Source organism: Chiloscyllium plagiosum, chromosome 20 (genome assembly GCF_004010195.1).
Source record: "Chiloscyllium plagiosum isolate BGI_BamShark_2017 chromosome 20, ASM401019v2, whole genome shotgun sequence".
In the NCBI taxonomy this organism is placed as follows: Eukaryota; Metazoa; Chordata; class Chondrichthyes; order Orectolobiformes; family Hemiscylliidae; genus Chiloscyllium; species Chiloscyllium plagiosum.
In genome coordinates, this window is record NC_057729.1 from 53,161,498 (window position 1) to 53,189,121 (window position 27,624).

Genomic DNA, 27,624 nt, shown 5'->3' on the forward strand with positions numbered 1-27,624 from the left:
AACGTGGCTCTGGAGTTACAGGTTGCTGACCCCAATCTAGGGTATATTTCAGAGAGTTTTGGGGGATAATAATATGGTAGATATTCCATTTGATCTCTGGATGACTAAATCAAAGTTAAAAAGATAATTGATTATTCTGGTTACAGAACACCATACAATGTATGTTGACGCAAGTGTTTGTTTTACCATAGGCTTGATATACTTAGGCTTTTGATCACAGCACAACAGGAAAATGTTAGAAGTATGAATCAACAATATCTACAGCCTGAAAGAAATGCATGAACATCCATGCGAATTAAACAACTATTAGAACCACTCAAATGAGTTAAATCACTCATAGCCGTACACAACACCCAGGAATATAGATGTGAACAAAATTCAAATTGTCCCCCAAGAGTTTTTTCTCTTATTTATTGACTGATTTTGCATTTTTATACAAAATTTATACCAATTACAAAATCCTTACTTTGGAATAGAAATACCAGGCTGCTTTTAAATCACACTAGAGTAGGGAAAAAGAAATCAGGTAATGTTTACACTCCAGAGCTCATAGAGCTTAAAAGAAAAGCAAAAGACAGCACGAAGGGCCAGACAAAATTACTATTACCCTTTTCAGCTTAATTTCTTGATTGTGCATTTACAAGGAAAACTTTATTAACGAATTTTTCCAATGCTTTTTCCTGCTGAAGACCTTCTACAATATAAAGGCAGTGAGAAACAATTTCCTTTAACTGGCCTTAAGTTTTATTCTAAACACAGCTAAATTACAGAAAGACCACGCTTACCTGTAATTAGTATCCAAAGATACACTGAAAATGATTATATTTGGCTCTCATCTTATTTGACAAGTTTAAAAAAAAATGTGCAATGAGGGAAAAACAGTTCCAACTACAACGTAAGCTTGTCCATGCACTTAACCTGTGAACTGACAATATTCTCTCAATATGAACTGTACACCTCGATTTCGTTCATTAGTAACAAAATGTCGATAGTAATACTTCTTGCCAGAGAAGTCTGACTGATGAGGTTTGTTGTTTTGTTTGGAACTTTCTTCATGTTTTAGCAATGCTGTAGTATTTAATTACTTACTGAGGTGTATTGTTTAATTTCTATTTCTCCTCCACCACCCCTCAAAACAGGCCCTCCCCCATCAAATCATCTTCAACTGAAGGTTTATGATGGTTTTAAGGTAAGATTAAGTTTGTCTGGCCTCGATCCTATGGAAGCACAAGGATAGCACATCACTTTTATAACTGTATTTACATAAGAAGCTCATTAGGGGTGTGAAGGTCACCACTGAGAATGGACCAAATAAGGCAAACTGTATATACAATAATTTTAATCTTTAACTGTTGCCTAGAGATCAACTGTACACAAAGGCTATTTAGAATGCAGTTTCATTACAATTTACCTTTTATATAATTAAAACCCAGAACTTTGGTCATAAGAATGCTAGCCAGATCTAGATTTAACACCTTCTAGAACTAGGTGTAGTGATGTTTCTAATATTAAACAGGCCGAGACTGACTCTGGTATAGAAAGAAAACCACTCCAATTATCAATTCTGAACATGGAATGGAAACTGGCTGAAATTTTCCCATGTGCACTTGTTGCACAAATTAAAATCTGTATATACCCTCTGTATATATTCCAACTGGTAGGAATCCAAACCTCTGGATATCAGTGTAAACTCTTTCATGTTTGAACTCTGGGCTCTCAATACATCAACCTAGAATAGTTGGCAATATGAATCACCAAAAAAAAACAATTTTGTAGCAAAAGACAGGGCCCTTTTTCCAGTTAAGTTGAAGAATCCGAACTGGCCCCCTTTTCCCCAATTGTATGTAAACTCACCTCAACACTCCTTATAACTTGCCCCATAGATTGCTTCAGTACAGCCACTAACTCTCATCTTATTGAATCAACTGGGATTCCACATAGTTAGCAGAGAAAATGCAGTGAATGATCAGTGCTGAGAATTAACAGTGTGATCTTTAATTCACAAGAGCTGCAATCTATGTATTAGGCTACCTTTTCCAATACCGCACTTAGATACAATAGTATTTTCCAGACAAGTTTTTATTAAACTGATAATTATTTATAAAAAGGCTCATCTGCTACGTTTGATCAGAAGAGCATCAAAATTAATTAACTAAACATGTAACTAAAATTTGTACGAGTGCAGTGCTATTTCTATGGAGTCTACCTGACTGCAGTAGTCTTATTTCAGAAACCACAAAAATAACTTCAAAACCCCAAATACAACTTTTTCAATACTTGCAGGCTTTTTGCTGATCAGATCGTCAATGCTACTGTGTCATCAAAATATAGTATACTGCACCAAAATTAAAATAAAACAGCCTGAGGGTGTTTGTGTAAATCTACTTCTGCCATTTTATTTCCTTCCACTGGGGCTTGGCAAGATAGAAAAAAAAACATTTATCATAAGTTCATTCGGGGCTGTGCGAGAATTCCCCAGTACTTTTCACGTGTATCATCTGTACAGGTGACCACTATATAATTGTCCACATTCCTCCAAATTAGAAGTGAGTGCAGTAATGCAGTTTCCTTGCAGCTCCTATCGTCTTGCTGGAGTCAACAGCTGGGTAGTTGTCAATGAATCTGGGAAGAGATTGTGGTAAGTTGGAAGTGGCACATATGCAGCCGTGATCATTTTTCCTGTGAAAGAAAAACAAGTTAAAATTCCATATCAAATTAGGCACAAAAGCAAATCATTTAAAGACTGTCTCAGTCTCCCAACCAGGATATTGCAGATTCAATTCAGGATCTGAACAAGCTTAGCTAACCACAGCCAGAATGAAAACTGGAGCAACATAATGGGCATCATCAGTACCTCGTTCTAATCTAAGGCTCGCCCTAAGCATAGTACACTGAGAAGCTGGAATCTGTGGATAATCCTTTGAGCACTGTACACTCAGCGAATGTTTAGACATGAATTTTATATTGTAAACTTAACCTCTAAATGTAAAGTACAATAAAGCAAAACACTACTATATTGAAAGAAACTGGTGCGTTAGCCCTTTCTGTAATACCTTTTTGTACTGTAATGTAATGTATTTTCACAAATTTAAAACAATCAAGTGTACTTAAAAAAAATTACTTGAGCAGCAAGGCCCACCCCCCCCTCGCCAACATCTATTTCTGTCTGCACATACTCAGTTCAGGAAAGAAGCTGGGCTGGATCTAACCAGACCCCTCAACAGATATTGGGCTAAAACCCAATTAACCCAAAGATAATATACATTTGTAAAAGCGTCTTGTTCAAACAAAGAGTCATGGTCAAAAATGTCTTCACAAAAACAGAAAATACTGGAGGAACTCCAGACAAGGCAGCAGCTGTAGAGAAAGAAACACACAATAGGTTCCAAGGAGTCATATCGGAATTGAAACATTAACTGTTTCTTCCTCCACAGACACCATTGACCTACTAAGTTTTTCCAACATTATCAGTTGTTTCAGATTTCAACATTCATAGTATTTTGCTCATGCGTTAACATCATCACAAGTAGAAGATGGCAAAAAAATCTATAATGGAACTAAAACTGCACCAAACATTGCCCTGTACGTCATGTAAGTTTCCTCATCAATAACAACACTCTCCAGTTTTCCAATGTAATTCAACTTACATATATGTAACTTCGATGAATAGGCTATTCAAACTTGCCAGCCAGCTCTACCACACTAAATAATGGCTAATCATCTACTTCAACATCATAGGCTCTTTCCCAGTATCCCTTGATATCATCTACTAATCTGTGTCATTAAACATACACTATGTCTGAGCTTCCATAACTCCATGGAATGAAAAATTCCACAAAGATTCACTATCTGAAGTAATTCCCCCTCATTCAGTTCTAAATGGGCTGCCTTTCGTTCTGAAACATCTGGTTCTATAAACTCTCACCCAACAAAAGCCAAGAGAAACACACTTTCAGCCACCCTTTACGAGTTTTACAAGTTGAGAGCTTAAGCAATATGCACAAATGTGTGAAAACAACTTTTAGCATAATTTCAACAGTAACCTACCAGCAAACCACCTTCCATGCAAGGCACCAACAGCAGCAGCTGCAGCAGCAATAGTCGGACATTTCACATAGACATTTCCCTAAAATGAGAAATGAATACCGGATTATAGCTTTTGACAAGCAAGTTTTGACAAAGCACCAATATTCAACTTTAGCCTACCATTTCACAAATTTACGGATGCAGTATTTTTTGTTTTCATTAAGTTTTAGCATTAGTTTTTTTTATTCCCCACACTATACTTGTACATTAAGAAAGGATATTACATCTGTTTGCCCACTCGTGACCATTGCTACATATGGAATTGTTCTGACCTAATATTCAAGTGGAACTAAAACAACCACAATTGGTCAGAGCAGAAGGACTACTGAAAACACAAGGTGGAATGTGACCGTAAGCAATTAATGCATAACTAGACCGTATATTAAGAAAAAAGGATGCCTGGAAACAGCTAAACAATGGATTTTGCAGTACAAATGACTGCCTGTGAAATGTTGAATCACAAAAATATACAGTGAGCTTGGCCATTTTTTCCTACTTTGCCTCTGGCAATTCCCCGATTAGGCACACCTGCCTTCTAAAGGTGCCCTTTCAAGTGTTTATCAAATTCTCAACAAAACGTTATTAGTGAATCTACTTCTAGTTTTTCAGAAAGCTCCTTACAGAAATCACAGTTGTTACATTTGAAGAACGTATTTTACTATTTTGCAGTGCATAACAGTACATTATTATAGCGTCAAGTCAGATAGCAGGAGAATAAGGAGCCGAAACCCACAGCACTGAGTGGACTAATTACATAAACTTTCTGCCTGATCAATGAATGGTCTTGTCCTTACTTGAAATTGGTTGCTCCATCAACTGTTTTCTAATGGAATGCTTGTTTTATACTTTCTAACTTGTGCTACACCACTGATTCAAATGGCAAGCTTCTCTGTAACAAACCTCTGAAAATGCCAACACAAACAGAAAACTTTCATTTGGACAAATTACTCACCTGGGGCGAATTTTTGTCCACAAATATGTGAATTACACCTCCATGTTTGTTACATTCTTCAATCACATCATCACGAATTTCTTGGTCCCAGGCTGGATCATCTTCCCTTCAGAAGGAAGTTATGCAATAGTTACCATCACATACTAAAGTACCTCTAATTTTCCTAATCCAGAATCTCAGCATACAGTAAATTTAAAAATAGGTGAAAACATTATTAGGAAATTGAAGCATTAGGAACTCGAAGCATTAGGAACTCAACCACTCACTGACTGTACAAAACTTAGTGAATAGCAAGTAACAAATGTATCCCAAGTAAAATCAATTTGTTACTTTGAGGAATAGGAACTTAAACTTGGAAATCAGACCCGATTACCTAGCTGGGTTTATTAATGACTGACCAGATACATAAAGATAGAAGGACCTAGATTTAACCTATATTGCTGTCTAGGCAATGGTGGATACCAAAATCAAGGTCATCACCTAGGTTAGGAAGGGAAAGGGAATTTGGATGTTCCTAATTATCTCCATTCTGAAAAAGGTGAGGATCCTCTAAGTAAGTTGGTAATCTTCAATCCCATATCAGGTAAACATAAGAATAGGATCAATTGTGATGGCACCTACCACCAAACAGAAATTCCATTTATCACTGGGACTCTCCTATAAAAAACTATCTTTGGGAAAGCTTATTAAGAGGTTGCTGTCACTAACAGATCCCCAATATAATTTCAATGCCTCAAATGAAAACATGAATTCTGAGTGTAACATAAAGATAATCAACTTAACTAGAAAGAGCGAACATTTTACAGGCAATTAAAATAACAATATAAAAACTGAAACAAGAATCCAGTGACAGGGGCACACCAGAATATCCCCATCATTGTTGGGTAAGCAAACTAATATATTCGGGCAGCGGCTAAACCCAAAACCCTACATGTGTAGTGTCTCCCACCCACCCTCCTCCTCACCCTTCTCCGGCTCTGTAGCTCAGAAGGAAAGAGGGTAGAATAGGGAGCAAGAGTAATTGGAGATTCAAATGGGTAGAGGATCAGAAAGGAGGATTCTGTAGTCGTGAATGAGGCTCCTGGATGGTATGTTGTCTTCTGGGTGCCAGTTCAGATAGAGTCTACCAGATTGTTAAGGGGGACGGTGAGCAGCCTGAAGTCATGGTACACATCGGGACCAATGACATAGCTAGGAAAAGGGATGAGGACCTGAAAAGTGAATATAGGGACTTAAGGTGGAAACTGAAAGTCAGGACCAGCACAGCAATAATCTCAGGGTTGCGCTACTGGTGCCATGGGCTGGTGAGGCTATGAACAGAGAATGAGTGCAGCTGAAAACGTGACTGCAGAGCTGGGGTAGGAGGGAGAGCTTCAGCAATGTGGATCATTGGGATATCTTTTGAGGAAAGTGGGACCTATGTCAGGAGGAGGGGTTGCACCTGAATTGGAGGGGTACCAATATCCTCGGAGGGAGGTTTGCTAGAGCTCTTCACCAGGGTTTAAACTAATTTGGCAAGGGGATGGGAACTGCAGTTACCAATCAGAGGATGGGGTAGCTGGTGTACAGGCAGATACTGCGTGCAGAGAATCTGAGAGGAAGGATAGACAGTTGATAGGCAGGGTTGCAGTCAGTGTGATGGGTTGGAATGTGTTTATTTTAAAGCAAGTAGTATCAGGAATAAGGGTGACGAACTTAAGAGCATGGATCAGTACATGGAGCTACAATGTTGCGGCCATTACGGAGACTTGGATATCACAGGGCACGAATGGTTGTTGCATGTTCCAGAATTAAGGTATTTCGAAAGGAATTGGAGGGGGGAGGTAAGGTGTGGGAGTGGCACTGCTGATCATAGATAGTATAACAGCTGCAGAGATGACAAGAGCAGGGTTTGTCTACTGAGTCATTATGGGTGGAAGTCAGAAACAGGAAAGGAGCAGTCACTTCATTGGTAGTTTTCTACAGAATCCCCAATAGCAACAGAGACATAGAGGAGCAGATGGGGAGGCAGATTTTGGAAAGGTGCAGAAGTAACAGTTTTGTCATGGGTGACTTCAACTTCGCTAATATTGACTGGAACCTCCTTAGCACAAATATGAATGGAGCAGATTTTGTCAGTTGTGTCAAAGAAGGATACCTGACTCAATATGTAGATAGGCTAACTGAAGGGGAGGCCAAATTGAATTTGGTGCTTGGCAACAAACCAGGTCGGGTGTCAGATCTCTCGGTGGGAAAGCACTTCAGTGATAGTGATCACAGCCCCCTGACCTTTACTATAGTCGTGCAGAGGGATAGGAGCAGACGATATGGGCAAGTATTTAATTGGGGGAGGGGGAATTACAATGCTACTAGGCAGAACATGTGAAGTATGAACTGGGAGCAGATACTCTCAGGAAACACATGACAGAAATATGGTGGTTGCTTAGGGAGCACTTGCGAGTGCTGGATAGGTTTGTTCCATTGAGGCAAGGAAGGGATGGTAGGGTGAAGGAACCTTGGATGACAAGAGATGTGGGACATCTAGTCAAGAGGAAGAAAGAAGCTTTGTACTTAAAGGTTGAGAAAGCAAGATCAGGTAGGGCTCTAGAAGGTTACAAGGTAGCCAGGAAGGAACTGAAGAATGGACTTAGGAGAGCTTGAAGGGAACATGAAAAAGCCTTGGCGGATACAATTAAGGGAACCCCAAAGTGTTCCACACTTGTGAGGAACAAGAGGATGTCCAGAGTGAGGTAGGGCCAAACAGAGATAGTGCGGGGAAGCGGTAGTGCAGGGAAGCGGTGTCTGGAGTCGGAGGAAATAGGGGAGTCCTTGATGAATACCTTGCTTCAGTATTCACAAGCAAGAGGGACCTTGTTGTGAGAAAAGTGTGAACCAAGCTGATATACTCAACCAGGCTGATGTTAAGAAGGAGGATGTGCTGAAAACTTTGAAAAACATGAGGATAGATAAGACCCTTGGGCCAATCGGGATATATCCAGGGTTACTACAGGAAGCAAGGGAAGAAATTGCTGCAGTCTTGGCAGTGATCTTTGTGTCCTCACTGTCCACTGGGGGTACCAAATGATTGGAGGGTGGCAAATATTATTCCCTTGTTTAAGAAAGGGAATAGGTATACCCTGGGAATTGCAGATCAGTCAGTCTTATGTCAGTGGTGGGTAAATTATTGGAGAGATTTCTGAGAGACAGGATTGATGTTTATTTGGAAAAGCATTGCTTGTTTAGAGATAGTCAGCTTGGTTTTGAGGGGGGCAGATATGCCTCAAGCCTTACTGAATTCGTTCAGGATGTGACAAAACACACTGACAAAGGTAGAGCAGTGGATGTGGTGCATATGGATTTTAGCAAGCGATAAGTTTCCCCGCAGTAAGCTCATTCAGAAAATAAGGAGGCGTGGGAATCAGGGAGATCTGACTGACTTTATACAGAATTGACTTGCCCATATAAGACGGAGGGTGGTAGCAGATGGAAGATATTCAACCTAGAGCTTGGTGACCAGTACATATTCCGCAGGGATCGATTTTTATAAATGACTTGGATGAGGAAGTGGAAGGGGTGGGTTAGTAAGTTGCCGATGACACGAAGTTTGGAGGAGTTGTGGCTCGTGTGGAGGGCTGTTGTTGGTTACAATGGGACATTGACAGAATGCTGAGCTGGGCTGATAAGTGGCAGATGGAGTTCAATCTGGAAAAGTGTGAAGTGATTCAATTTGGAAGGGTGAATTTGAATGCAGATTACAGGGTTAAAGGCAGGATTCTTGGCAGCGTGGAGGAATAGGGATCTTGGAGTCCATGTCAATAAATCCTTCAAAGTTGCCACCCAAGTTGATAGGGTTGTTAAGAAAGCATAAGGTATGTTTGCTTTCATTAGCAGCGGAATTGAGTTTAAGAGCCCCGTGGTCATACTGCACCTCTATAAAGCCCTGGTTAAACTACACTTGGAATATTGTGTTCAGTTCTGGTTTGCTCATTATAGGAAGGATGTGGAAGCTTCAGAATGTGAAGATTTACCAGGATGTTGCCTGGACTGAAGGGCACATCTTAATGAAGGAAGGCTGAGGGAGCTAGGGCTTCTCTCATTGCAGGAAAGAAGGACGAGAGATGACTTGACAGAGGTGTACAAGATGATGAGTGATATAGATAGAGTGGATAGTCAGAGACTTTTTCCCATGACCCAGGATGTTGCCTGGACTGAAGGGCACATCTTAATGAAGGAAGCTGAGGGAGCTAGGGCTTCTCTCATTGCAGGAAAGAAGGACGAGAGGTGACTTGACAGAGGTGTACAAGATGATGAGTGATATAGATAGAGTGGATAGTCAGAGACTTTTTCCCATGACGCAAATGGCTATCATGATAGGGCATAATTTTAAGAAAGGTGGTTGGAAGAAGGTTTAGGGAAGATGTCAGAGGTACGTTCTTTACAGAGTGGAGGGTGCGTGAAATGCACTGCCAGCAGTGGTAGCAGAGTCAGATACATTAGGGACATTTAAACAACTCTTGGATAGGTACATGAATGAAAGTAAAATGAAGGGTATGTAGGTTAATTTGATGTTAGAGTAGGCTAAAAGGTTGGCACAACATCAAGTGCTGAAGGGCCTGTACTGTGCTGTACTATTCTATGTTCTAATTCAGATCACGGTTCTGCATTGGCCACTTTCAGTCTATTCTAACACTCGGGAACAACATAAAAGCACATTATCATTTAGGGTAGAAATTAATTGCAACATAACTACAGAATCTCAGTAGGGGCCCAAAAATGCATTCAAGTCTTCTGTGAATTTGCAACTGTTTTCAAGCGGTTAACATGACACAATATCACTTTGCCTTGGATAGCAAGCTGATAGTTATCATCAGATTTCTATGCACACAACTTAGGAACATTATTTTTAAAAAAAACATTTTGATGCTCATTGCCACGCACCAATCATTAAACATTTTGATGCCGCTAACAGGTTGAAAAAGAGGCACACCTATAGCAACTGGCCCTAGCAACAAAAGTGATGTACTTTAACAACTTGCTAATTTCTTGAATTAGATTAGATTAGATTACTTAGTGTGGAAACAGGCCCTTCGGCCCAACAAGTCCACACCGCCCCGCCGAAGCGCAACCCACCCATACCCATACATTTACCCCTTACCTAACACTATGGGCAATTTAGCATGGCCAATTCACCTGACCTGCACATCTTTGGACTGTGGGAGGAAACCGGAGCACCCGGAGGAAACCCACGCAGACACTGGGAGAACGTGCAAACTCCACACAGTCAGTCGCTTGAGGCGGGAATTGAACCCGGGTCTCTAGCGCTGTGAGGCAGCAGTGCTAACCACTGTGCTGCCCAAAATACATTATACATTACATAATACATAAATGAATAAAACATTATCTTTTCCCCACATTAATTATCAGTGGATTTAATTGACAACCTATTCAGTTTATATAGTCTGATAATTCAAATTTCTGCAGCAGTGAATTCCCATGTTCTTGTATTCGTTACATTAAATCATTCCGATTATTTGTCTCAAAGGTCACTGAATGACTAGATTATAAATGGAAAATAGCTAGCAAACAATGCTTTATTTGGCGTTATATTTTAGAATGTAATTCAGGAAAACAATCAACAGAAAAGAATTCAAAAACACTTACGACTGTGGGTTAAACATGTTGGAGAGCTGAAAACACTGCGTCGCTATTGGTGGGGTATTTACAGTCACAGGAGGATTCAGTGCTGAAATAACAATAAGACTTAAAATAATGCCCAAAAGACTAATTATGTATCTGCTTGAATACGTATGTACATAGCAAATATAAGCATTTTTAGTTTATGTACTTTCAATAACTTATAATTGCCCTTAACTACTTCAAAAAGTAATTAGTGTTCACATTGCTCCTGCATAACTGCAATGCCTATAACTTTAAGTGTGTCACAAACTGCTCACACTGTAGAATTTTAGTTATGTGCCAGTTCACTTTTGAAATTCCAGAACTACCAGACATCTTAAAAAAACTAAAAATAAGCTCTTATTTAAATAGTGCTATTCACAATCTCAATATCCCAAACAGCATTACATCCAATCAAATACATTTGAAGTACTTAACAGATTGAGAATGAGAAAAATGACATCATTACGTACTGCAGTGTTGCGTCATGGTCACATTAGTTTAAAAAAACCTTATGATCATAAGGTAGAATGCTTGCAGCACTCCAAGCGCAGCCTTGACCCACTCAATACAAATTCTGGAATATACATAGAGGATTCTGTTTCTCAGTTCAGTACAGAAGTGTTGCACTTTTGGAAGTACTGACTTTCCAGTAAACAAAGGCATCAGATGCCTGTTGGATATAAAAATCTCCATGAAACCTTCTCCAGGGTGTCCTTTCCTTAATTACTGAACAACAGGTTAACTTGAAGAATGCGACTTATTCACTATGCCTACATTTTGAACTGCACACAAGAACTAAGTGCAGCACTCTGCACTTCGAATTTGTTCAACTGTTAAAGAAATGTGATAATTTTCTAGTTTAAATTTAGAAAAAGAAAATTCCTGCAAATTTTTACCTTCAGTCTGTTGGATAATTCTTGCTTGCAAGTCTAAGTACAAAGCAAAAACAGAAAATATTAAAGAGTTGTATTTAAAGCAATGTTAATTAACATACAAATCTTTGCTCAACCAGCCTGGTAGATTAAAAGTGCACACTACACAAATCATCATATAATTAAAATACTATACAAAGAAAATCAAAGCTGTAAAGTACTGCAGCACTAAACATCAAACTTATTATTAGGACCCTGTAATGGCAAGTACTGTATTTTTGATCAGATATTTACATGTTAACTAAACTTGATTGTGAAACATGAAGATTTGAATTAGGGGATAGGAGAAGGCCACTTGACTGGACTGGTAGGACTGAAGGGTCTAATTTCCACATCTGTATGACTCTATGATTGCTCAAGCGATTCAATAAAATCATGGCCATATCCACCTGCCCCCATTAAAATTTTACCCCCTTATCAAGAATTTATCCAAATCTGCCTTAAAGATAAATAAAACTTCAGCACCCCCACAGCCAAACAGAAAAAGAAATTCCCATAACATTTCATCACAGAATATCACACTTCATGATTATGTCAAAGGGGCAAACTGTATCTAAAGGAAATATAATTACTAAAACTAGGGTATGCAACTTATGATATTCTTCCTGTGTTCTTTCCTAAAAGAAAATGGTGATACATAATTCAGATGTAATTCACAGGTAGTAGCCACCTCCTAGCCTTCTCTTAGCATTTCTATCATCTACCCCAAAGGGACATTCTGTGGCATGAATACATTACACAACTTAAGTATGGGGAACCTCCCCACATCCATGCCCAGAACAGCTTTTGTGTCCAGCATTTTCTCCCCAACTTGCGCGACTCCTGTCAGCTGCTGAAAAGATCCAACTTCAATGAGATTAACTAGAGTAGCGCAAACCATACAGTGAAGCTAGAATTTTCCAAACAATAGATCAATAACTCTCGCTCTATTATATCTGTCCAGTTAGCCACGGAAATAAAGATCTACATCACTGATTCAACATTATGGAATAGAAGTAGAACTAGAGTCACAGAGATGTACAGCATGGAAACAGACCCTTCGGTCCAACCTGTCCATGCCGACCAGATAGCCCAACCCAATCTAGTCCCACCTGCCAGCACCTGGCCCATACCCCTCCAATTCATATACCCCATCCAAATGCCTCTTAGATGTTGCAATTATACCAGCCTCCACCACTTCCTCTGCCAGCTCATTCCATACACATACCACCCTATGTGAGATTGAAGAAAACACAAATTTCTCACCCATTTCACTGGTTAGAAAACAAGGTGTCCCGTTTTCGTCAATGTTAATATTCCGCAAGAGCTGGTTTGTCCTTAGAGTTGAAAATCTATTATTTACTATAATATTAGCAACCTTTCCAGTCTTAACAGAGGTACAGAACAGATTCCCCCAAATTTGACCATATAGTGATAGTACTGCAATGCTAATGGACGAGTTGGACTGAAGGGTCTGTTTTCATGCTGTACATCTTTATGACTTAATTAGGACATGCACAAACACCAATCTTGTTCATTGCTTAAAAAGTCTTAAAAATCTAATCATACCCGTTACTGCTGCCATGGCACCCAATGAAATATTGCCACTCATCTGCAATGCTTGCTGTGCTGCTGGGGGAATTTGCAACCCTGTTCCTGAACCAAAATAAAATAGATAAATAAGAAAAGCAGACATTGCAAACAAGAATAATTATTGCATTAACAACATGTCAATACACAAATATTTAGGAACCAGATGACAAAACAGACAAATTCACTACAAGTGAGAAAATTCAGTAGGTTTTAAAAAAAAATTACTCTAACTGGTAGACCTGAGGCAAGTGGTGTTCAAAAGGATAGGTGCTCCGACCACGTTCATTTATATAAACAATTGGGACTCAAAAAACAGGACTGCAATTATCTGAGGCAATACAAAGTTTAAAGGGGTACAGTTAAACTGAGAAAGAAGCAACAAAATACAACATCATTAGACCAAGTTTGAAGAATGGACTTTGACATTAATATTAATGCAGATAAATGAAAGGTGATGCATGTTGGGAGTAGGAAGGATGCAGATGAAGACTACATATTACTTGGATAGCAAAAGCCTTAATGCAGAAGAGAGGTAAAAGAATATAGGGGTGCACATTCACTCAATTTGAAGTTGCGATGGCAAATTAAGGTCACAGAAGTCCAGCCTTTTGTGCAAAAATTAAAATCACATTTCATACAGCATCTTAGATCTTGGTATGACACAAAGTGCTGGTCACAATATAACAAAAAAGGAGACAAAGAATGAGATGAGACAAAAACATATAATGATAACAAAATAAACAGGGTGCAACCATCAGGGAAAACTAACAGGCTTGGGCTCGATGCTTAACAAAACCAAGCTGCAGGTGACATAATGGAAGTATTTGAAACTATGAAGGGCTTGACAACATAGGAAGATGCTTTCACATGTGAGAAATTCTGAAGTTACAGGATATAAATCTAAAACCACTATTAAATCCAAGAGGCAATTCAGGATAAGCTTCTTCATCCAGGGAGTGGTGAGAATACGAAACTAGTTACCAACTGTTATTTGCCTCAGCAACTTCAAAGATACATTTAAGCAGAAGCTAGATAAATAGATGATACAGACAGGAATAAAAAAAGATACAAACACTCTTCGGACAAGATGTCAAAGGAGGGTGGCAGCTCATGTGGAGCTAACATAGCACAAGACCTGAGGGACTGAACTATCTCCTTCTATATGGTAAATTCTATGTATAATTCATGATACACAATTTAAAAATTCCTAAAACTGGCTTCTCCACAACTGTGAATCTAGTTAGAAGAGAATATAGATGAAAACCAGCTCTATAATATCTACTGTATTACTACTGTAAAAACGACCGAATACAATTGTAAACAATTTGCAGGTTTTTAAGGGGACAGGCTTGAGCTTTCACAAGGGTCTCAGTGTCTTGGCTTACTCTACAGTGTGGCTCCAAAGGACCAGTAACATTGTTGATTTTGGAAGTCAACTACTAATAACTTGAACAAATTCATCCATTCAGTCAAAAATGGATCAAATGCTGCATGCTATTCAGATTCAAGTCAGCATTTTCAGAAAAGGAAATCATATTACAATTGCATCTCAACAATGTTGCTCCGTCTGCTGTAGGATGATTAAATTATAGAATATCTTTATCAATCTTTTAACCAGAGGACAGAACAGACTGGACTGAGGAATCTTGTGATGAAAATTACAAAGTACAAAACCTATGCAACAAAACCAAAGAAATAAAATTTCAAAGTAGTCCATTGAGTCTATATGCAATTGAATTTAAAGTGCTACTGTAACCCTATTCAATAAGTACAGAGGATGAATGTGCAGGATAAATTTCACAACAGTTTAAAATCTTCCTACCCACTCCTATTAAAATACCTTCTGCAAGCCTAGCCATCAACTGTAGGCGTCCTGTCGTTCCAAGGTCAATGCCAGTCCTCTCCAGTTCATCGCTGTCCAAGAACGAGCTTGCATTGGATGAATCTGATCGCTCTGTAACATGACCAACCTTCATTGGTCTACCAGCAAGCTCAAAGCCATTCAACTGTTCCAAAGCCTTCTTTGCACACTCAGCATCAGAAAACTGAATAGAAAATATCAAGTCACCAATTAGTTTTATAAATTAATTTGGGCAATGATTAAAAAGTTCTTGCTTTTTAGAGAACTTGTTCAAAACAGATGATGGAAAAACTTATTTCCAAAAAGGGGAACAAAAACCTCGGACTTACTGTTATGAATCCATAACCTTTTGACCGCCCGGTTTCACTATCCATCATCAGTTGGATGTTTTCAATCTAAGAAAGCGAACAGTAAGCACAAAATCATAATTTAAACAAACTTCAAATATGCATGTAAAAATATATAAACTCTATGCCTAACCTATAAAGGCCAAACCTTATTTGTAGACATTCTACCAATCAAATAAAATTCTGAGATAATCTGCTAACCAGTTCCAATTTTCAACAAGTACAAACCTATCATCAGTAAGGAAAGACTCCCGTGTAGAACTGAACCAATTTACAAATTTCGGATGACTGTAGTTGAGTGCAAATTGCCGAGACAGTAATTGTTAAAAACTTAAGTTAAGATTCCACATCAATGCTTGCCTTAAAAAAAGGCCTGTGGTTTCAAGAAAAGCATAACTGGCAGATGAATATCAGACAAGATTTGTAAAAGATTTAAAAGAACGCTTAATACTGCGAATGATAAATCAGCGTATGTATTGATTATTGGCTAATCTTTGATAAGCAGGTGGCTTTACTACCCTGCTGAGGTTGAGCTTTTTAAAAAAAAAAGTTCGAGTATAGGCTTTTTTCTCTCGGCAATTAGAGTCAAAGTGTCATAGACATGTACAGCATGGAAACAGACCCTTCGGTCCAACTCGTCCACACCGACCAGATATCCCAATCCAATCTAGTCCCACCTGCCAGCACCCGGCACATATCCCTCCAAACCCTTCTTATTCATATACCCATCCAAATGCCTTTTAAATGTTGCAATTGTACGATCCTCCACCACTTCCTCTGGCAGCTCATTCCATACACGTACCACCCTCTGCGTGAAAGAATTGCCCCTTAGGTCTCTTTCATATCTTTCCCCTCTCGCCCTAAACCTATGCCCTCTAGTTCTGGACTCCCCGACCCCAGGGAAAAGACATTGCCCATTTAACCTATCCATGCCCCTCATAGTTTTGTAAACCTCTATAAGGTCACCCCTCAGCCTCTAACACTCCAGGGAAAACAGCCCAAGCCTGTTCAGCCTGTCCCTGTAGCTCAGATCCTCCAACCCTAGCAACATCCTTGTAAATCTTTTCTGAACCCTTTCAAGTTTCACAACATCTTTCTGATAGGAATATTCCAACAGTGGCCTAACTAATGTCCTGTACAGCCGCAACATAACCTCCCAACCCCTGTACTCAATACTCTGACCAATAAAGGAAGGCATACCAAACACCTTATTCACTATCCTATCTGCAACTCCACTTTCAAGGAGCTATGAGCCTGTACTCCAAGGTCTCGTAGTTCAGCAACACTCCCTAGGACCTTACCATTAAGTGTATAAGTCCTGCTAAGATTTGCTTTCCCAAAATACAGCACCTTACATTTATCTGAATTAAACTCCATCTGCCATTTCTCAGCCCATTGGCCCATCTGGTCCTGTTGTAATCTGAGGTAACCATCTTTGCTGTCCACTACACCTCCAATTTTGGTGTCATCTGCAAACTTACTAACTGTGCCTCTTATACTCGCATCCAAATCATTTATGTAAATGACAAAAAGTAGAGGGCCCAGCACCGATCCTTGTGGCACACCACTGGTCACAGGCCTCCAGTCTGAAAAACAACCCTCCACCACCACCCTCTGTCTTCTACCTTTCTGTATCCAAATGGCAAGTTCTCCCTGTATTCCATGAGATCTAACCTTGCTAATCAGTCTCCCATGGGGAACCTTGTCGAACGCCTTACTCAAGTCCATATAGATCCATTACAAACAATCAGTTAAGAAGGGCAGTTTTCTTTCCCTAAGGGACATTCATGCACCAGACAAGTTTTTTCTAACAATTGATAGCAAGTCTGTGGGTTGACATTTGGCTAGCTTCTTCATTCAGATTTTTCATATTTTACCAGCTACCATTGTCTATCCTCTGATATTAGGGTTCTGGATTACTGGTGGAAATGTGTTGCTGGAAAAGCGCAGCAGGTCAGGCAGCATCTAGGGAACAGGAGAATCGACGTTTCGGGCATTAGCCCTTCTTCAGGAAGGAGGAAAGTTGGTCCAGCAGGCTAAGATAAAAGATAGGGAGGAGGGACTTGGGGGAAGGGGCGTCGGAAATGTGATAGGTGGAAAGAGGACAAGGTGAGGGTGATAGGTCAGACTGGGGTGGGGGCGGAGAGGTCGGGAAGAAGATTGCAGGTTAGGAAGGCGGTGCTGAATTTGATGGATTTGACTGAGACAGGCTGGGGGGAGGGGAAATGAGGAAACTGGTGAAATCCGAGTTCATCCCTTGTGGTTGGAGGGTTCCTAGCCGGAAGATGAGGAGTTCTTCCTCCAATCGTCGTTTCGCTGTGGTCTGACAATGGAGGAGTCCAAAGACCTGCATATCCTTGGTGGAGTGGGAGGGGGAATACTAGGCCAGTGGTATTATCACTTAAATGAAAAATCATTCATGAGACATGCATGTCACTGGCTGGGCCTTGCCCATTCTTAGTTATCCTGGAGAAGGTGGTGTTGACCTGCCTTCTTGAATCCCTCAAGTCTATTTAGTACAGGTAAACCAATTGCTGTTAGGGAGGGAGTTCCAGAGTTTTGACCTAGCAGCACTGAAGAAATGATAATACATTTCCAAGTTAGGATGGAAGAGTGGTTTGGAGCATAGTTTGTAGGTGGTGTTGACCTTTTTCTGCTGAACTTGACTTTTTGGATGGTAGTGATTGTTAGTTTGGAAGATGCTGTCTAAAAGAGCCTTTGTGAATTCTGCATTATTTTCTGCAGACTGTTGCCATTGTGCATCAGCGGTGAAAAGAGTAAATGCTTGTGGATGCAATGCCAACCAAACTGGCTGATTTGTTCCGTATTGTGTTAAAATTTCTTGTTGAAGCTACACACATCCGGACAAGTGACAAGCATTCCAATACACTCCTGACTTATGCCATGACATACGCTTTGGGGTAACAGGGTGGTGAGTTGCTTGCAGTGAGATTCATAGGCCCTGAACTGTTCTTGCAACTACAGTACTTATTCTAGTTCAATTTCTAGATAGCCATACACCAGGATGTTGATACTATGGGATTCAGCAAAGGTAATGCCACTGAATATTGATGATATCCAACAAAAGAGAATCTATGTTTAATCAGAAGTGTTACAGGGATACTTAAACACAGATCAAAATACACCAGTCTAACAGAACTTTTATTCCTTATTTTGCAACAAAATTTGATTTAGTGCATTTAGTGAATTCTTCAGACCAAAGCCCCTCTAAATCTTGACATCATACTTACTCTCCCAAAGGGCTCAAAAATTCCTCTCAACATTTCTTCAGTAATATTGAAGTGCAACGATCCTACATATAGCCTCATTGGTCCAGCTGTGCCTTTCTGTAGGTTGTTAGCAAGAGCTGCTGCTCGGTTCTTCTCAGCCTGTTTCACATAAATGACTGAAGTTAACCTCTTTTGAAGTAGTAGATAGAATCCACTCGTTAAAATTGCTTCCAAATAAACCTGTTGGATTATAACCTGGTGCTGTGTGTTTTTTTTAAACTTTGTCCACCCCAGTCCAACACCAGCTTCTCCACATCAAGTTAGAATACTATGATTGTAACCAAGGTAAGATGAAATTGACAGCAAATTGTAGAAATATTACCAAAAAAAAGAGTATATTTGCTAAATGTTAGAACACTGAAAGAATTCCATTTTAAATAACGGTGTCCATGATGGTTCTTTTATTCAGATAAACAACTGAATTAAGTTTGAAAAAAGATCCCAGATTCTTTTCATGACAATATTAAACCTTGTTCCACTAAATGAAAGTTGCAAGGTAACTAAGCCTCTGGCACAAAAAGGCTGCTCATCAGCTAAGAGAAAGTAACTGTCTATTTATCGAGTATTTTAATAAGTTCATTGTTGACTTTAATACATTTTCCCTTATTTGCTCATTAACTATACACATCACTGGCAAGGTAAGCATTTATTAATCAACTGTAACTGCTCACGAGAAGGTGACACTGCTGTTTTCCCTTGAAATGTTCATCAGCTACAGCCGCAGAGTTATGGAGGGGATTTCAATTAAGTGACAGACAAATAGCAAACATTTCCAAGCCAGAATAATCTGTGGTATGAAAGGAAACTGAGGTAGACAATGTGGCTGAGGTATTAAGTGAATACTTCAAATTTATCTTTATCAAAGATGCTGTCAAAAATCAAAGAGAATGTAACTGTGACAGCAGGTAGGCTAAAAATTGATGAAAAAAGATATAAGGCTGATTTTAATTAAAGCTGATACAATCATGAGGATCAGAGGATGAAGAGGAAGAAAGCATGAAAATTGGAAGCACTGTCCAAAATCTCCCAATCCTGCTTTGATAGAGTTGTGCCAGAGAACTGGTCAATAGAACGGTTTAGATGCTGGTTAAAAGGGCTTTAAGCACAAGCTCGAGATGCAGAGTTCATTCTGACATTGAGGAATTTCTTATAATAGGTCAATCAGCAAAATTCACAAATGTCAATTCACCAGCATGAGCTCATTAAAGACAAATTGTGTTATCTAATTTGGTTGAGGACTTTTTTTGATAAGGCAACACAGTTGACCAGAGTAATGCAGTTGACGTGGTGCACACAGACAGACAAAATATATTTAAAGAGCCTTATAACAGGCTTGTCAGCAATTGAATAAAATGGGACAATGGCACCCGGATATAAAATTGGCTGAGTCAAGAGAAACTGTGTTGTAAGATTTATTTGGGGTCTGGAGAAAGGTACACAGTGAGGTTTCAGGGAATGGTAGTAGGATCAGTGCTTTTCTTGATTTAGATGATTCATGACATAGACATAGGGTATTAAGGGATAGGGGACCACACAAAAAAAAGACATTGAAATACAGACCAAGGGGGCATAGCTTTAAATTAAGGGGGGTGTAGGTATAGGACAGATGTTAGGGGTAGGTTCTTTACTCAGCGAGTCGTGAGTTCATGGAATGCCCTGCCAGTAGCAGTGGTGGACTCTCCCTCATTATGGGCATTTAAGCGGGCATTGGATAGGCATATGGAGGATAGTGGGTTAGTGTAGGTTAGGTGGGCTTGGATCGGCGCAACATCGAGGGCCGAAGGGCCTGTACTGCACTGTATTCTTCTATGTTCTATCTAATAAGTACATTAAAAGCAGACCAAGCTTCAATCTGAAAGGCCAACTCTTGTTCTGTGATGCTTACTATCAGGCAACTGTCAGTTCCCCTTTTGACAAAGTTGTTTTAAAATGTAGATTGCCAGGGTCATGACTAGAATGGCATAATAGACTGCTCATCAGTTGTGTGATGCATTAAACGTACTTAATTGGGAAAAAAGTTTTATGTTAAAGGTAATAGATACACAAACTGACCAAAACTGAAACATTACTTTGGATGTACCTGTTGACTAAGAGTCAACACACTAAGCTTGCAAACTGACGATTGGTTCTGTTGTCAGCCCTATCCACTGAAACTTTCAAGGAAAACTTCCACACAATTCTTGCAACTTCAAAATGGCATATCATCTCATTTCTAATATGTCCAATGTTACTAATTAAAATATGATAGTTACACATACCCAATTAACACCTAGCATTTATAGTGTAGAAAAGGGTGCCACTGAGTTTCACAGGGGCATAACGAAAACAAACAAGATGCCAAAGACCAGAAGAACGAACTATCAAAATAACAGTTAGGCTTGAAGTGGCAGAGAGATTTTTGGGACAGAGTCCTACAATATCTAAATCACTGAAGTAATAATGTTGGAGTACATAACAGAAAAACGGCAGGTTATTTAGTCTAATGATTCAAGAAGTTGGTGAAGGCGGTGTTTGGTATTCTTTCCTTTACTGGTCAGACGATCGACTGTATGAGTTGGGTGGTCATGTTGTGGCTGTCCAGGACATTAGTTAGGCCACTTTTGGAATATTGCGTGCAATTCTGGTATCCTTCTTATCGGAAGGATGTTGTGAAACTTGAAAGGGTTCAGAAAAGATTTACAAGGACGTTGCCAGGGTTGAAAGATTTGAGCTATAGGGGAGGTTGAATAGGCAGAGGCTGTTTCCCTATAGCATCTGAGGTTTCCCTATAGCATAAATACCATTGTCACTAACGCTGTAACTTTTAGGCTATTCAGTGCTCTGCAAGTGTCCTGCATCGAGCTACACATCCTGTCCCCATCCTGACCTACACTGCTTCTCCATCTTGTTTCTCATCTCAAGTTTTAATTTTAGACTCATAGAGATGTACAGCATGGAAACAGACTCTTTGGTCTAACCTGTCCATGCTGACCAGATATCCTAACCTAATCTTGTCCCATTTGCCAGCACTTAACCCATATCTGTCTAAACTCTTCCAATTCATATACCCATCCAGATGCCTTTTAAATGTTCCACCACTCCACCATTTCTACCACTTCCCCTGGCAGCTCATTCCATAAATGCACCACCCTCTGTGTGAAAAGGTTGCACCTTAAGCCCCTTCTATATCTTTCCCCCCTCACCCTAAACCTATACCCTCTAGTTCTCCCGCGTCAGGGAAAAGACCTTCTCTATTTATCCTCTCCATGCTCCTCATGATTTTATAAACCTCTATAAGGTTTATAAGCAACAGTTGATGCTTGACTATATCGGGGTGTGAGAATATGAAACAAAGCAATTGCTATACTCTCTGACTCTATTTAAATAGCATAGCATTCAATAAAAGTAAGCAACGGAGGCAAGCGGGGAATCAAGGTAAATTAATACAATCAATGATTGTAATGGTTAGGCTTGAAGAAGCACATTGATTGGCCAAATAAAGTTGGTAGAGCCAGTCTTGAAAAGGAGTTCATACAACTTAGTGGTAACTTTCTTGAATGGCACGCTACCGGACCTACAAGGGAGTGTGCAACCTTAGATCTGGTACAGAGGAACCTCGATTATCCAAATATCAATTATCCAAATATCGGATTATCTGAAGGAGATCTCGTGAGCTCCCGATAGAAACATTACATCAAAGATGCGTTTCCAACACTGACAGTGTCTTTTGTTTACAGTGATTAAAAGAGAACGCAACTTACTGAAATGCTGCCAAGAACAGTCCTGGACATCGACGGGAGCCCAGGCACCTCTCCAAATGACTGACCTCCCGCGCCCTCTCTTTCCTCCCTCCACTTTCCCCAGAGGTCCACACAGGTGTGTACCCTAAACCCCCCCTCCCCTTCCCCAGATTGTCTCTCCAACACTGCCCCGTACAGGGCAAAGGAGCCTGTCAAAAAGTTTCAGTAAAACGTTGTGCGCGCGCGCATGCTATTTGGAGACTCATCCCCCAAAAGACAGTCTTGTTGTTGGTGTCCAGTCTGGCTGCCCCGAAGAGGGGACAGGGGCAGAAGTGGGCGATATTTGGGATGAGCAGGGGCTCACATGCAGTGTGTTGCTGCCTAGTCTCCTGATCGGAGAGTGGACTTAACACAAAACTCCCGAGTACCAGAGGTAAGTCATTGAATCAATTAACAGAACGAAGTAGTGCCCATCTCGTTAAGATAATTGAGATTCCTCTGTATTGTGTAATGAGAAAGTAAAATTAATGATCTCGTATTTAAGGATCCTCTTGGAAGGAGTGATCACAGTATGATCGAACTTCAGAGAGAAATGGAGGGTGAAATAGTATCATCTACAACCAGGCTGTTATGCTTAAACAAAAAAGACTATAATGGGGATGAGGAAGGGGTTGGCTAAGTTAGACTGTGAACATAACGTATATGGTGGAACAGTTGAGCAAGTGGAGGACTTTCAAAGATACTTTTCACAGTGCTCAAGGAAAGTATATTACAATCAAAACCAAGGATAGTATGGGTAGGAAGACTAGCCTTGGATAACCAAGGAAATAAAGGAAGGAATTCAGTTAAAATCTCAGACTTACGAAGTAGCTAAGAGTAGTGGGAAACAGGAAGATTTGGAAAATTTTAAAAAGCAACAAAGAACTACAAAACAAGCAATAAAGATAGATAGATTATGAATGCAAATTAGCACAGAATATAAAAACAGGTAGGAAAAGTTTTCATAAATATATAAAACAGAAAACGGTGGCTGAAGTGGTCCAAGGTCCTTTGCAGGATAAGGAAGGGGAATTAATATTGGGTAATGCTGAAATAGCCGAGGCCTTGAATAACTATTTTGTGTCAGTCTTCGCAGTGGAAGATGTGCCTAACATACCAAAGAATGTTGTTCAGGATACAATGGGAGGTGAAGACCTCAATTCAATCATTATCACTAAAGGGATAGTTTTGAGCAAACCTGTGAGTCTAAAGGTACATATGACCCCCTGGTCCTGATGGAATGCATCCCAGGGAGCTGAAAGAAATGGCGAAAGTTACAGTAGATGCAATAGTGGTAATTTATCAAAATTCATTGGACTCAGGGCAGGTCTGGAAGACAGCGAATGTCGCGCCACTGTTTAAAAAAAGGGTGTAGGCAAAAGACAGGTAACTATAGGCCAGTTAGATTCCAGCATTTTAAGATGTTAAGCTATCAGTAAAGAAGAAATAGTGAGACATCTGGATGTAAAGGGTTCCATCAGGCTGACATGGATTCAGGAAGGAACTCGACAAATTTACTGGAGTGCTTTGAGAATGCAACAAGCGCAGTGGATAGAGGGGAGAGGTAGATGTTGCATACTTGGATTTTGAGAAGGCATTCGATAAGATGCTGCACAAAAGACTCATCCATAAGATAAGAATGCACAGAGTTGTGGGGCATGTACTGGCGTGGATAGAGAACTGATTAACCATTAGAAAGCAGACAGGTGGGATAAATGGGTGTTTTTCTGGTTGGACATCAGTGGTGAGCGGGGTGCCTCCAACTGTTCATGATATACATAGAAAAGATTTGGAAGAGCAGACCAAGTGTAATGTATCCAAGTTTGCTGATGACACTAAACGGAGTGGAAAGGCAAACAGTGCAGAGGATGTGGAGGGTCTGCAAAAGACTTAGATGGGTTAAGTGAGTGTACTCCATCTGCCATACCTGTAGTCAATGTTGGTAAATGTGAGATTTATCCACTTTCCAAATAAAAAATAGGTCAGAGTGTTACTTAAATGGTGAAAGATTGCAGCATGCTGTTGTGCAGAGGGAATTAGGAGTGCTCATTACATTTTTTTACATTACATTACATTACAGTGTGGAAACAGGCCCTTCCGCCCAAGTCCACACCGACCCGCCGAAGCGCAACCCACCCATACCCCAACATTTATCCCTATACCTAACACTACGGGCAATTTAGCATGGCCAATTCACCTGACCTGCACATCTTTGGACTGTGGGAGGAAACCGGAGCACCCGGAGGAAACCCATGCAGACACGGGGAGAACGTGCAAACTCCACACAGTCACCTGAGGCGGGAATTGAACCCGGGTTTCTGGCGCTGTGAGGCAACAGTGCTAACCACTGCGCCACCGTGCCGCCCATGGATCGCTAAAAGTTGATTTGCGGATGCAACAAGTAATCAGGAAGACAAACCAAATATTGGCTTTCATTGCAAGAGGATTGAATTTAAGAGTAAGGAGGTTCTGCTACAACTGTACAAGATGTTGCTGAGGCTGCCCCTGGAGTATTGAGCACAATTCTGGTTTCCTTACTTGAGGAAGGCTTTGGAGATGGTGCAGATGAGGTTTACTAAGTTGATTCCGGAGATGAGGCGGCTACCCTAGGATGAGAGGTTGAGCCGCCTGAGACTGTACTCGCTAGAATTTAGAAGAATGAGAGGGGATCTTACAGAAACATATAAAATTATGCAAGGGATAGATAAGATAGAGGCAGGCACGTTGTTTCCATTGGTGGGTGAGACTAGGACTGGGGGACATGGCCTCAAGATTAGGGGTAGTAGATTCAGGACAGAGATGAGGAGGAATTGCTTTTCCCAGAGAGTAGTGAATCTATGGAATTCTCTGTCCAGGGAAGCAGAAGAGGCGGTTTCATTAAATATATTAAAGACACAATTGGATGGGCTTTTGCATGGGAGGGGCATTAAACGTTATGGGGGATAATGCAGGTAGGAGGAGCTGAGACAACAGATAGATCAGCCATAATCTTAATGGATGGTAGAGCAGGCTCAATGGGACAAATGGCCAACACCTGCTACCATTACTATGAAAATATGAATATTCACAACTTTAACTTAGGTTGTGTTGAATGACTAAAATGAGCCAAACCCAAATTAGAGGAACGCAATAGTGAGCTTTGAGAAACAGGAGGCTGGATCATCACAACATTAAAGGGTGGTGAAGTAAGAGGTTACCCAAGTGCAGAAGGGTTAATAATCAACACAGACTTCAGCTATGGACTCTTGTGGTACTGCTCCTACCTCTGGGTCAGGAGGCATGGGTTCAGGTCACATCTATTCCAGTGGGGTGTCATAACAGCCCTGAACAGGTTGATTAGAAAAAAAGATCTAGAATTCAGCTAATATAACGTAGTTTCTAATCTGAAGATTATATGGAGATAAAATTCCCTCACCTGTGAAGCCTGAACAATAATTGGCACACCAAGCAGCTTCTGCCCAGTTAAGCCTATGGCGAGTGGAACAGAGCTCACATCAACAAATTCCACATAAGCAATTCCTTTTGAACGCCTTGAGTTCCTATCTGATATCATTCTGACGTCTCGAACCTGTACAAACACAGATGCAATTCTTGCTCAATTCAACAGCTTCAAATCATAAATGCACCAGTTATAAAACAATGCCTTCAAATCACTAGACACCAGATCTTCCATAAGGCTTTGGAAATTGACACATTCAAAATTATAAATAGAATCAGAATAACAGTTAAGCCAAAGCTGGGTTGGCAAAAGATTCAAGAGGGCATGATATATTCTCCACTGAGACACACAACCTCAAGACTATTACAGTTATGATATTTTTCTGTCTTAAGTCCAAATAATGGCCAGAGTATATAATGCAGGTGTAAATTTGCACCACTAAAATTGAGATGCTGCTTTTTAGACATTATTTCATATCTCCATACGAGCACTGAGTTCAACAAAAAGCTGACTCTAAAATACCAATATTTTTGCAACATGTACAATAGAAGCTTACATACTATGGCAAAGCAGCATCTCATCATGCACTTCAGACTAATCAGAAGTCGCAGAATTTGCTACTTCCTTCTGCTGAGAGAACAAACTGCCAGTTTTGAAGAAAATTGAAATCAGCTAAGTGCAAATGCCTTTACAAGCTAAGCTAATGTATTCCCCCTCCCTGTTGAAGAAATTTCCGGAGGAATATTGAAAACATTATTCTCATTTAGCATATTAAAAAGATCCTACCTTTCCCACAGATGAAAAGAATTCTTCCAAATCTCTCGGTCGAATTCGTGCTGCAAGTTGCATACAGAACACAGTTCGGGCATCTCTTTCTTCAGGAGAAATATTATCGATTGGCTCCCTATAGTTTACGGTAAACAGTGTCTTAGATCTGAGATTATACATTAAAATTTGATATAATCTTTTCACACTGCAATTAATTTAGAGGCTTATGCCCGATACATCGATTCTCCTGCTCCTTGGATGCAGCCTGACCAGTTATGCTTTTCCAGCACCACACTCTCGACTCTGATCCCCAGAACCTGCAGTCCTCACTTTCCCCCAACTTAGAACTAAGAGTGCCAAAAAGGGTGGGAGAAGCAGAAACTATTGGACATTTCATTATTTAGATGAGCACTTGAAATGCTATAACATAGAAGGCCACAGGACAAGAGCTGGAAAATGGGAGGAGTATAGATAAATGCTTGATGATCAGCAAGGATAAATAGGTTGGAGGACCTTTCCCTGTGCTGTTAAAACTTTTTCATTGTCATTAAATAAGTTACAAGACCAAGTATATCTGGTAACAATGAAGACACCAAGTGAATCCAACTTCAATCATCAGGAGGTTTCAAAACTCACCAACTCAAGCTTTCAGATGTACATTTAAAATTCCAATAAAAGCAGCCAGATTTAGAGCTACATAATTATTAAATATCGTCAAATAGGCCCTCGTTTTGATATAACAAATTGAAGGGTTAAAGCTATTCAGTTGGCATGATATTGCCATTAAGATAATTTTTCTAATTTTAAAAGCCAGAATTAAACAGGGAAAATGTAATCAAAGCAAATATGATAAAATTGTACAGTAAATAAAACAGTACATTTCATAACAAAACAAAACAGATTAAGAGGCAAACCTTTATTATAACAGGTTATGTGGTGTACATCCCAAAACATAATCACG

At 40.0% G+C, this 27,624-nt stretch overlaps 1 protein-coding gene across 1 annotated transcript in view; it reads right to left on the reverse strand.

Moving 5' to 3' along the window:
• Positions 1-377: 377 nt before the first annotated feature.
• Positions 378-27,624, reverse strand: part of LOC122560287 (RNA-binding protein 39) — a 33,940-nt gene continuing 6,693 nt past the window's right edge. Inside the window, exons 4-14 of the mRNA XM_043710837.1 lie at positions 26,682-26,799; positions 25,872-26,024; positions 18,660-18,797; positions 15,391-15,456; positions 15,041-15,245; positions 13,177-13,263; positions 11,593-11,625; positions 10,679-10,760; positions 5,039-5,144; positions 4,048-4,126; positions 378-2,679 (exon numbers count right to left, since the gene is read on the reverse strand). Coding sequence (XP_043566772.1) covers positions 2,579-2,679; positions 4,048-4,126; positions 5,039-5,144; positions 10,679-10,760; positions 11,593-11,625; positions 13,177-13,263; positions 15,041-15,245; positions 15,391-15,456; positions 18,660-18,797; positions 25,872-26,024; positions 26,682-26,799 — 1,168 coding nt within the window. The 3' untranslated portion in view covers positions 378-2,578. The remainder of the gene's footprint in view (positions 2,680-4,047; positions 4,127-5,038; positions 5,145-10,678; positions 10,761-11,592; positions 11,626-13,176; positions 13,264-15,040; positions 15,246-15,390; positions 15,457-18,659; positions 18,798-25,871; positions 26,025-26,681; positions 26,800-27,624) is intronic.